This window comes from Cetorhinus maximus, chromosome 3, assembly GCF_964194155.1.
Source record: "Cetorhinus maximus chromosome 3, sCetMax3.hap1.1, whole genome shotgun sequence".
Lineage (NCBI taxonomy): Eukaryota > Metazoa > Chordata > Chondrichthyes > Lamniformes > Cetorhinidae > Cetorhinus > Cetorhinus maximus.
This window is the reverse complement of record NC_135881.1, coordinates 93656273-93668544: the sequence shown is the minus strand read 5'-3', so window position 1 is coordinate 93668544 and position 12272 is coordinate 93656273. Positions and strand designations below refer to the sequence as shown.

Sequence of the window (12272 nt, the reverse complement as noted above, 5' to 3'; positions counted from 1 at the left end):
AAAAAGCTCTGTCCTGGGAATGCTGAGGAGGAAGATTTACCCTACCCCCTGTCTTCACAGTTCCTGCCAGGTGAAAATTAAAGTTTAACGTTCTGTAGCAATAATGGCAATTTAAGAAAGTAAGCCTCAAAACCCTTTCAAGTTTGGAGTACTTCCAAGCTGGTTTTCACTCTGTTGCAATTCTGAGCTTTAAAAGATTATGTTTTGGGACTGTGTCTTTAAATTTAGGATAAAATGAAGGAGTCAGCTGACCTGTGGTGAAGGCTGCCTGACAACAGGTCTGGGTGATGGAGCTGTTAAAGATTAAAGGAAAGCCTACATTGTTTTATTGAAAAGAAGGTGCAAGATATTCACACTTTCAGACAATGGCGAAGACAGCAGTGATGCCGGAGGACGGATGGACCCAGGGAAGTGTTAAAACGTAAGGTTGTAAAAAGGTATACTTTGATCTGTCCATTTGATTCCAGCTTAGAGTTGGAATCTAAAGAATGGCTAATCAGCATTTCTACCTGGATACTAGGCCCATGTGATTCACATTGCCATGGGGAAGGGTGCAGAGGAAGCTCTTGTAAAGATTGGGTTACAGGTTTTCCTAAAATATCACTGAATATCAAAAAGATATGGGTTAGTCTGTTATGATCCAGGAGAGGGAGAGCAGCAATAGGCAGAAAGACACTGTGGTTCACCAAGTAGGAATGCAGGTGGGAGCTCATGCTCGGGGACTGGAAAGACCAAAATTGTGGGTTAAAACAAGTGTTGGAAGATTTACCTAGCTTTAGCTAGAGGGAGAAGTCTCCAGGAAAACTTGCACAGTGAAAGACAGTTCTGGAGATAAAAGTTTCCAGGATGGGAAGGAAAAAGCTCGGAAGTAAGCCATCAGGAGAATCATTTTGGACTGGTACTGAAAGAATTGAATATCTGCTTAAAGAACAGTGTAACAAATACCCGATTGTGTGTTTTTTCCACTACATTAAAAGTTCTGTTCTGCAGTCAAGTATAACTTGTCTAGAAAAACAATATTTCATCAATGGCACTTTTAGTCTGTTGTTACAGTAAATGTTTTAAAATGTCAAATCAGTTAGGAAATAGAGATAGCGTAAGTAATTTATATTGGTATCTGTAGGTGTTAGGAATGAGTTTTAGCTATAAAGTTTAAGTTTGATTTGTATTTCTGTATCTGTGTGTTAAGAAAAGGTCAAATTGTGTTTTAGTTTCACTTTAAAAGGCGCTTGCACATCTAATAAGGTTTTTAGGACTGTTGCTGCCAAGGTATACAAATAAGAGTATGGGAATTGGGCTGTTGCCTAGCAATAGGGTCCAGAGAGGCAGATCCCTCCCACAGACACACACACACACAAGAGAAACAGCAGTTTTGATTTTAGAAGCTGTTTCAGTTCAGTTGGTTTTGGAAGTAGCTGCTAGGAGAGACTGGAGCAAAGGGGACAGATAGTCAGCCCCAAGCTAAAGAAAAGACCCCAAAATCCAGATGAATGGAACAGGGGAAAGTCCCAAGCAGACCTTCTAGTCAAAGGAAGGACAGGAACCTAGAGAAGGTCCTGATAAGTGAAGTTAAGAGCGAGAGGCAGAGAGAAAGGCTCTAAGCTTTATATTTAGAGAGACAAAGGCTGCAGAAAGCATATTTAAAGCAAGAACAGCTTGCAAGAGACAAGAATGTCCAAAGAGACCAATGACGGTCTCTAACTCTTTACTATGGGCATGTGAAGCAGCGGGTACTGTTTATGGCTGAGTCAGTGAGAGAGAGTATGTGGAAGACAGTTTGAATGCATGTGGTGACCCAGGGAAAATGTACATCAGAGGAAGAGTTCAAAACCCTGGAGCTGAACCCTGGAGGAAGGCATCTGAGAGAAAGCATTGGTTTGGGAGAAGATTCCAAGGCAAGGTCTGGGAGAGTAGAGATTGGAAGCCCTGCGTGAAAGACGGAGTGCAGTGAGACCGGTTGGCTTACGGTGTGACAAGTGTCTTGGGGGAGTTGAAGAGAGATCTATAGCATCTGGCTGAGGTGGCATCTGTCATTTGGTTTCAGGGTGTGGTGTGACTGATCACAGGGTGCCTATTGGTACATGGACTGTGCACTTACTGTGAACATTAGAGTATAAGATATCTTTGTAACTTGTGTTATTCTTACAAATCTGTATACATCTATAAAAGGTATAGCTGTGGGTGAAGAAGTGTTGTAATATAATTCATCTTTTCTTGTCGAATAAATGTTGTATTCTTTTGTTAAAAACTCATCAACGGACTCCTGTGACTCTGTTCAGTGGCCTCTCTCCACGTATCTAAACAAACAAATTAAAAGTTAGGATCTATCAAACAGGGTTCCACTCCGGGATCAGCTTCTCAAGGGGTAACCTCAGCTGGGGATCATAACAAATCGTGTTGTCTCATCTGCTCAGCTATTAACTAGAAGTTCAAATTTCTTTGTAAAAGCTAGTGATCTCTATGGGGATTGTAACAAGTGTTATTTTCTGGGCCCAATTTTGTGGCTAGGCAGAAGATTCTGTCATCGGACTGGAAGCAGGAACTGTTACTGCTCGGGTGGGGATTAATCGCCCAAGTAAGAGTCAGCAAATGTGAGGGCTGACCGCTAAAGGAGTGGAGGTAGGCACTGAGGCAGCGGAGGGGCATGAGGTCAGACCATGGCAGGTGCTACTGCCATACTTGAAGGGCTTCCAGCACTCAATATCATGGGAACTGCCAGGACATCTCTAGAAAGGAAGGAAAGTGACAGAGACCATGGCAGAAGGAAGATCCTGGGTGGTCCCAAGGTTCAGTAATGCCTCCTTGCAGGTTCTCCTCCAGGTTGCAAAGGCATAGCAGAAGGTTCTCTTCACCAGGGACAGGAGGAGGAGCATGGCTCATGGAGAGTCAGATCCAGCAGACCAGTCAGTGGATGCTAGCAATGTGTGCAGACCTGTATGCCATCGCCCTGGCCATGAGCTTCCAGTGGCAAAGCAAGGGGAGACAAGGTGCCTGGAGTCTCCACCAGTTCCTCATCCTTCTCAGGTCAGCAGGGAGGTATAACTGTGCCTTGTAAAGGAGGAAGAACAGCTGCTTCTGCATCTGGTGGCTCCCCTCAGCGCATTCCTGGTGTGAACTGTGACTGTTCAGCCCCTCAGTGACAGCAACACCTCAGGTAGCTGCAACAACAGAGGAGAGTCCTGTACCTGTGCAGGGGCCCCTCAGTATGGTGGAGCCCTCCAGGCCTCAGGCAGACAAATGTGGCCACCAAGGTCATGCCATTGCCCATGAAGCAGCAAGGTCAGCAGCCTGCCTTCAGCTCAGCTGAAAGCTCAGGGGTGAACACCATGTGGAGCATTTATAAAAGATTTAAGAAGTGAGCCGGCTGTACTTGGGGTTCAGGGGTGAAGAGAGTGTCAAAGTGTGAAGCCTTACATATCTTGTGCCATTTAAAATAAGTTTAATGCGTTGGAGAAACATCTCCTCCCATGTTTTGCAGCCCTATGGGATTTCAGTTATACCCTAGCTATCTCAAGAAGTTGGTTATGAGAGATCGCAGTCAACGCTTCACCCTTGCTTCTGTGCGATGTGCAACTGGGCGCAGGCTAATGGAACGGTAAATGAAGGACGCAACAGCAGTGCTGCAGAAAAGTAAGGCCTTATTGGTGTGAATCCAACAGGTAGTAAGGGTCACATGAAACATCTGTGTATATCAGAGCCTCCTGAGTGTCCCTTGCTTGCATCTTGTTGCTCCTTGCCGGAGGTCCCTGGGGTCCCTCATCTTGCATCGCCTGGTCAGCAGCCTCCTCCACATCCTCATCATCGGAGGAGGCATTGCTATCCACGAGATCCTCATTGTCCAACTTCTTCCCCCCTCTGCAGCACTAGGTTGCGCAGTGCGCAGCAGATCACCAAGATATTGGAAAGCCTTGCTGGCTCATACTGAAGGGTTCCATCAGATTGATCTGGGCACCTGAATCACATATTCAGAAGCCCAGTGGCTAGCTCGATGGTCACTCAGCCAGATCCTTGGCAGGTGTGTTCCTCACAGATGGTAGCAGCCATATCCTCAGTGGATAGCCTCTGTCTCTGATTATCCATTCCTGAAGGCATGCAGGGAGTGGGAAAAGTTGTGGCACCTGGGACTACCAAGTAGGTATGCATTGTGGCTGCTTCCCAGGAGCTGTGCACCCACCTGAAGGATCCTTCTGTGATGGTCACAGACCAGTTGGACATTGATGGAATGGAAGCTCTTCCAGTTGATAAATGCCACTGGCTGGTCTATAGGAGACTTGACAGCCACATGTATGCAGTTGATCACACATTGCACCTGGAGGAATCCAGCAATGATCCTGAATCCAATGGCTCTCTCAGCTTGATTACCCAGATTGGTGCAAAAACATATTTGTTGGCCCTCTTGAACAGGGCAATGAACGACCAACTGCGAGATTCCACACGTCTCCAGTGGATCCCTGGAAAGATCCAGAAGCATAGGAGTTCAACGCCATGGTGACCTTCAACATCACTGGCATTGGGTGGTCACTTCTATACTCCATTCATCCTCCATCATATACAGCTTTACAACATCCAGCAAATTCAAATGCTGCTATTTCTACTTTTGTAAAGGTAGATAGTTAGTTTACTAGTAGATTATCCGATACAGTATTCCACACGAAGAATCAGGACAACCGTTACTGCCTTTTGCTCACTATTATGCACAGAATAAATAAACATCATTCGAAGATTTTAATACAATCATGGGATTATGAACTAAACCACAGTTTGATACAGTGGATGATAAGAGTCCCATTCTTCAACTGGATTGGCTGAATAGCCACGCTGTTGTTTATCTTGCACCCAGGTGCGTGATGGCTCTTGTTTTACATCCTGATAAACAGCCTTTTTTTCCTTCCACTTGTGCATCTGATATCACTTACCTAATTTCCCTAAAGTATATTGTAACCATTGCCATGGAGGTACAAAACAGAATCACAGAATCTTCTTTCTTTCTGTCTCTTTTATCTCTCTCTTAATCCCATCTTTCTTTCTCTCTCTTTATTTCACTTTCTATACATGATTTAAATCAAATTTATACTGCCTGGTTTAGACTCTGACTGGCTTAGTGAGGCTTCTTCAATTGGATTGGTTGAAAAGCTACACTGTTATTTGCCCTACTCACACATATAACAGATCCCCTGTAGAGAGTGCCATGCCAGACCAGATGCTCGATGACAGCAAGCTATCACTCAAAAGCCCATGAAAAGTCAGTGGGCACCTGTCAGCATCCAACCATTGAATCAAGGCTCTAAACAAAGTCCTTCAGATCTAATCTAATGTGAATGTTCTCTTGTTACAGAGCTCTAATCAAAACAGGCCTGACTTGAAATGCAGTGAAACTCAACCCAAAGTAGAAATATGGGCCAGAAATTTGCGCTGCTTATATGGGCGTGCACCCAACCTGACAGCACGTGAAATCGCGTGAGGAGATGTTGGGTGTGCGTCCCAACGTCATTGTGTACTTGCGCAACATTCCGCTCAGTGAGCGCGCACGCTAGTTGGAAGCGCGCCCACCAACAATTAAGCCTGAAGGAAGCAATTGAAATTGAATTTATGTGGCCCATCCATTTTTACGGTTGGTGGAAGGGCCTTTACATCTTTGCTGAAACCTCGATCCAGGGCAGGATGAAATGTCTGGGGAGAAATATAATAAGAAAAATATCTGAGGACTAATGATTTTTGAGCTTTGCTGTCAAGTGCTTGAATGTGCTGCATAGACACAGTTTAGTGCATTTTTTTCTTGCCATTGAATCTGTCCAGGTCTGCAGCTCCCTGAGGTAGCTCCACAGCAGCTGTCTGCCTTCAGGGAGCTCGCTAGAAGCGCCCACCTGCACGCTCACTTTTGTCGGCGCCCTCCCACTTCCCGTTCCCACCCGCCCCCTGGCAACGCTGAGGCTTTCTCAGTGCGCGTTACATGCTGGCTGGCTGTTAATTAGCCAGCCAGCGGGAAATTGCTTTCAGGGGCCGATCGCAGGTGGAAGCCCATTTCTCATGCACTTCCAGGCCCGCCGATCGCGCACACTCACCGATTCAGGCCATGGCAATTACAAACCAACATTTTTCTCTAAAACAAATCATACATTGAAGTCTATCGCTCAAGGAATAATTGCACATACCGTTCTTCGCGATTCTGTCCCACACAGACACGACCCCCGTGCCGAGGAGTTGGGTTGCTACAAGATCGCTGTCGGACCTGAAATCCTATTCCACAACTTGTACTGCAGGGAGACCACAGTGTCCAAGGAGTCCAGCCACCATTCCTATTAAACAATGTGATAAGATGTCAACTTCTTGGTTTGAACAATTACAATCAGAACATTGAAGATTCTGCATTGTAATGCATAAAATGAAAATCGTTTAGATTTTTCAGATATCCAACTTTACCAGGACAAGATAATTGTCAAATTAAGAGGTGTGAACCAGGTCAAAACAGGGCTGGTAAATAATACCCAATTTGTGATACTTAGTGTTAATTCCAATCTCTTTGCTTACCTGGAACAGTTTGCGACCTCCATGCTGCGACCCTCACACTGTCGACCTCCACATTGTGGAGCTGGACTATTACACAGGCGGATTCTACAGGTGCATAAACCAATGGCATTACCATCAGTATGACTGCAGGGTTTCCATGGCAACCAGGATCCAAAATTACCATCCATGGTCATGTTTCGTGTCTAAAAGGCAAACACCCAATAAAACATCAGGGCACCACAAAGTAAAACAGGAATTGATTATTTGTGGTTGTTTATGTTACAAATACTGACAAAGGTTATCTCATATTTTGAAATCAATTAGCTACTGTTTACACATCAATTGCATTCAGATCAGTGATGATCATTACCATTGTAATACATTTCATATTATCACTGGAATGTATAATTCCAAAACAGCACAATCTGCAGAACATCTGGACTGAAACCATATACTTATAAAATACAGTCAATGTTATAGAAGAGCAGTCTACTCATATCATAGTTTGCTGGTTAAAAAAAGGTTATTTTTAAAAATACTTAAAATTAACACATTTAGATGTGATAACTCCTTATTTTCAATTTCTCTAGAAATGCAAGATATGTTATTTAATCCTTTACCAATGATGCAGCATCACTTCAGTTTACTTCTGAAAATTAAACTGCTTGTTTAATCATGCAAAGGATTGAGGTGGGAGAAGAAGAAAACAGTATCCTCCAAATTAAATATCTCAAAAAGAGGTACACTAAGAGTATCCAAGGTGAAAAGTGTGGACTAGAGCAGGCAGGTCTAAAGTGAGCTGTATGGAGAAAATGACAAACCATCCATTAGTGGAGTCTGTGGATTAAAAGTCCTCATAGTAAGACTATAGGCCCGGATTTTGCAGTCAGCAGCGCAGTAACAGTGCTGACTACTGACTTTGAAGAAAGCTGTCCACAAAGATCTAGCAATCGCTGTGGTGTGGATTTCCCATGTCCTGATGTTAATTTCAATTTGATGCCAAGTCAAAGGGATCTCCAGGTATACAGCAACACTGATATCATCAAACATGTGATTAAAACATGCCTCAGTTACAGATTATTCAACAAGACACTACTTCTTCAAGGCATTTTACAGCAAGACTAATAGCATTAAAGTAGACATTCTTGACAGTTCAATGATTTCTCATTGATTGCAGTCTGAGGATATTTCAACACCACACCCTATGGAGAACTGGAGAATCACTGACAGCAACTTCTGGATTCCCATATTTAACTGCGCATATGAAGACTCCAAGGCCAGGATTTTACGGCCCACCACAGCGTGTCTCCCCCCACCCCCGGCAAATGCAGCAAGCCATTTAAATTTCTATTCAGTTCAGCGGGACCATAATATCCCGCCAGGCAGGAGAGGCCGTAAAATCCTGGCCCATAAGTTGCTGTCAGTTTCAGGGGAGTAATGACAGTGAACACTGACAGTTGTTCCATCATTACTACTGCAAAATCCAAGTCATAGGTTTTCCTAGTAGGAGAACTCTTCCCAGGTAACCTCCATTTTCTGTCATATGGAAAGGATTGCTGTTCGGTCATGGAAATTGATGGATCATAAAGAGTCCCCAGATTGTTGAACAATGATGATTGCCTCTCTCCAACTACCCAACTTTCAGTTGTTTTTTGCAGCATTCACTTCTACCCATATGGCTTCATTTGAGGAGCCTTCTAAGGTGTCATCCCTCCTTACTGCTGTAATTGATTCTTTGATTAATATTGCTATACACCCTCCTCTTTTACCTCCTTCCCTGTCTCGCCTGAAGACCCTATATCCTGGAATATTGAGCCTCTCTCTCAACCATGTGTCTCTGTGACAACAATGACATCATACTTCCATGTGTTAGTTTGTGCCTTCAACTCATCTGCCTTATTCGTCAGACTCCTTGCATTAAAATAAATACCATCCAACCTCACCAAACTCCCTTGTGCCTTAACTTGCCTCTAATTTCTATGCCTTCCAGACTCACTTGCTCTCGCTCCTAATTTTGGCTGTGCATCTCCCCCTGCTGAACCTCCTCTCAGGATCCCATCCCCCTGCCAAGTTAGTTTAAACCCTCCCCCACAACACTAGCAAACCTCCCCGCAAGGATGTTGGTCCCATTCCTGCTCAGGTGCAACCAGTCCGCCTTGTACAGGTCCCACCACCCCCAGAAATGGTCCCAATGTCCCAGAAATCTAAAGCTCTCCCTCTTGCGCCATCTCTCCAGCCACGCATTCATCTGGACTAACCTCCTATTTCTATGTGCACTAGCACATGGCACCTGAAGTAATCCAGAGATTACTACCTTTGAGGTCCTGTTTTTTAATCTGCTTCCTAGCTCCCTAAATTCTGCTTGCGGGACCTCATCCCTCTTTCTACCTATGTCGTTGGTACCAATATGTACCACGATCTGACTGTTCGCCCTCCCCCTTTAGAATGCCTTGCAGCCGTTCAGTGACACCCTTGACCCTGGCACCAGGGGGGCAACATACCATCCTGGAGTCACACCTACGGCCGCAGAAACACCTGTCTGTTCCCCTTACTATCGAGTCTCCTACCACTATTGCTCTTTCCCTCTTTTTCCTCCCCCACTGTGCAGCTGAGCCACTCACAGTGCCATGAGCATGGCTGCACTCCCCAGAAGAACCGTCACTCTCTCTGTTTTCCAACACAGAAAAACAGTTCTCGAGCAAGATGCACCCTGGGGATTTCCTGACTACCTGCCTGACACCTTTCTTCTGACTGATGGTCACCCATTCCTTCTCTGTCTGAACTTCTATAAGCTGTGGGATGACCACATCTAAAAACATGCTATCCACGAAACACTCAGCCTCGCGGATGCATCTCAGTGTCTCCAGCTACCGCTCAAGCTCCGAAACTCGGAGCTCAAGTAGCTGCAGTTGGTGGCACTTCCTGCACACGTGGTCGGTCAGAGCGCAAGGAGCATCTAGGACTTCCCACATGTTGCAGGTGGTACGTAACACGGGTCTGAGCTACCCTGCCATGCCTCTAGTTGAAAAAAAAAACCCCTTACAGTAAATACAATAAAAAACATTAAATTATTTATGTACTTTAAATAAAAAAACTAGAACTCTTACCTTTCCTTAGCTTAATCTATTTTAAACTGGAGAAAAACCTGGAGAAAAACACTTACCCACTACTCACCAATCAGCTCTCACCTTTGTTCTGACATCGCTTTTTGAAGCTTCCCCGCACTCGTGCTCATTCTGATCTCTCCGTTGCTCTCTTGCGCTGCCTTGTGATGTCACTCTTGTTATTTTCAACAAGAACTGACTGCAGGATACTCTTCCCAGACTGCTTCACCGCGATGCTGACTGCAGGACACTCTTCCCAGACTGCAGGACACTTTTCCCAGACTGCTTCACCACGATGCTGACTGCAGGACATTCTTCCCAGACTGCTTCACCGCAATGCTGACTGCAGGACACTCTTCCCAGACTGCTTCACCGCGATGCTGACTGCAGGACACTCTTCCCAGACTGCTTCACCGCGATGCTGACTGCAGGACACTCTTCCCAGACTGCTTCACCGCGATGCTGACTGCAGGACACTCTTCCCAGACTGCTTCACCGCGATGCTGACTGCAAGACACTCTTCCCAGACTGCTTCACCGCGATGCTGACTGCAGGACACTCTTCCCAGACTGCAGGACACTTTTCCCAGACTGCTTCACCACGATGCTGACTGCAGGACATTCTTCCCAGACTGCTTCACCGCAATGCTGACTGCAGGACACTTTTCCCAGACTGCTTCACCGCGATGCTGACTGCAGGACACTCTTCCCAGATTGCTTCACCGCGATGCTGACTGCAGGACACTCTTCCCAGACTGCTTCACCGCGATGCTGACTGCAGGACACTCTTCCCAGACTGCTTCACCGCGATGCTGACTGCAAGACACTCTTCCCAGACTGCTTCACCGCGATGCTGACTGCAGGACACTCTTCCCAGACTACTTCACTGCGATGCTGACTGCAGGACACTCTTCCCAGACTGCTTCACCGCAATGCTGACTGCAGGACACTCTTCCCAGACTCAGCTGAATTGTCTTCTCATAGCTCCCTTACTCATCCACTCACAAATCCAGACTCCACAGACTTCATGAAGAGTGCGTTTAAAGAGGAATACTTTGCACTGATTTTAACTACTGAGAGAATCGCTGGCGATGAGCACAATGCCTATAGCAATCACCTCAGAAGTTGGGGATCCATGGTGAAGACAGAGGAGTGTTTTTTTTCATCTCTCTTGGGACTGCAGCAAGGTAAGCAGCTGGAGTTGTAAGCGAATGCATGAGGTATCTAGTTTCTTATTCGCTGTGAATATTTTTATGAATATTTTAGAAATTAGATCATGAGAGCATTCAGAATTGAGCTTCTACTGCAATGTGGCCTGCAAGCCATTGGGGACTAACAAACCAAAGAGAAAAGCATGTATTAGGTATCTAATCAAGACACCCTGCTTGCTAATTCCAATCAAACCGTCCTATGCGTTTTAAGCCTAGTTTATTAAATAAGATCTCCACTGAAATGAAAGGAGAAATCAGGTTAACATCACCAATCTACAGTACCTGACCAACATCTGTATCTGGCACAAGGATCACAAACTACAGGGGAGGGAAAGCATTTAACCATCTGACTCATGTTTCTATTAAAAATGTTATTGCCATCATCCTAATATTTTACCGGAAGACAATCCCAGACATTGAAATTCTTTGCTTGAAGAAATGCTTCCAGACATTATTCCGAAACTTATTTTTAAATAGCATATACTGAGTGTGTGGAGCTGTATTCACAGACCTTGTGTTCACAGGAACCGCAAGCCAGAGCAGCAGTGCTACAATGTTGAAGTCCCATCCCCAACCTCATTTCCCATGCATGGGTTCCCCACTGGAAACTCACTGAATCATCTCTACGCTTCCATCTCTTTCTATCTTATATCAATAAGCCGCTGATTATCTTTCCACTCTGTTTAGTATATTTAGTAGCTCTATTAGGTCATATTCATCTCCTTGCAGGACTCAATATTCAGTGTTTTGCTAGCCCTCTGATAGAGATCAACACTCAGCACTACCTCTCCACCATCATTCTTAACCCTGCCATTGTTTCTGTGTTGTCAGAATGCTTGTCCGATATCCATCCTGGAAGAACTACAATTTCCTCTACATAAACACCAGGAAGACAAAAGCCATCATCATCAGCCCTGCCAGAAATTCCACAGTATTGCTCTGATTTCATCTTCCTCCTTGGCCATTGTGTCATGTTGAGCAGGCTGATTGCAATCTCGGCATCCTACCTGACCTCAGACTGAGCCTCTAACCCAATGGTCTCTCCGTCACAAAGTACGCCTGCTTCTAACATTCAGCAACATTGCCCAACTCAGTCTCTGCCTCAGCTCACCTGCTGCTGAAACCCTCATCCATACTTTTCATTACCGATGAACTCAACTATTCCAATGCTCTCCTGTTCAGCCTCCCATCTTCCACCTTCCATCAGCTTCACCTCATCCAAACCTCCACTGTCCACATCCTACGCTGCATCAAGTTCTGTTCACACATCACCGCTATTCTGCTGAACAACATTAGCACCGGCTGCCCTAACACTTCAAATTTCTTACCTTTGTGTTTAAATCCCCTCCTGGCCTCACCATTCCCTATTCCTGCAACTTGTTCCAGTCCTAAACTTGCAAAAGCTGTGTTCCTTCAACTCTGGATCTCATCCATGCCCCTCTCTTCACCCC

At 45.2% G+C, this 12272-nt stretch overlaps 1 protein-coding gene across 1 annotated transcript in view; it reads right to left on the bottom strand.

Moving 5' to 3' along the window:
* sema5a (sema domain, seven thrombospondin repeats (type 1 and type 1-like), transmembrane domain (TM) and short cytoplasmic domain, (semaphorin) 5A) overlaps positions 1-12272 on the bottom strand; it is a 251957-nt gene that overhangs the window by 64516 nt on the left and 175169 nt on the right. The window contains exons 13-14 of the mRNA XM_078538724.1: positions 6529-6710; positions 6153-6296 (exon numbers count right to left, since the gene is read on the bottom strand). Of these exons, the coding sequence (XP_078394850.1) occupies positions 6153-6296; positions 6529-6710 (326 nt within the window). The remainder of the gene's footprint in view (positions 1-6152; positions 6297-6528; positions 6711-12272) is intronic.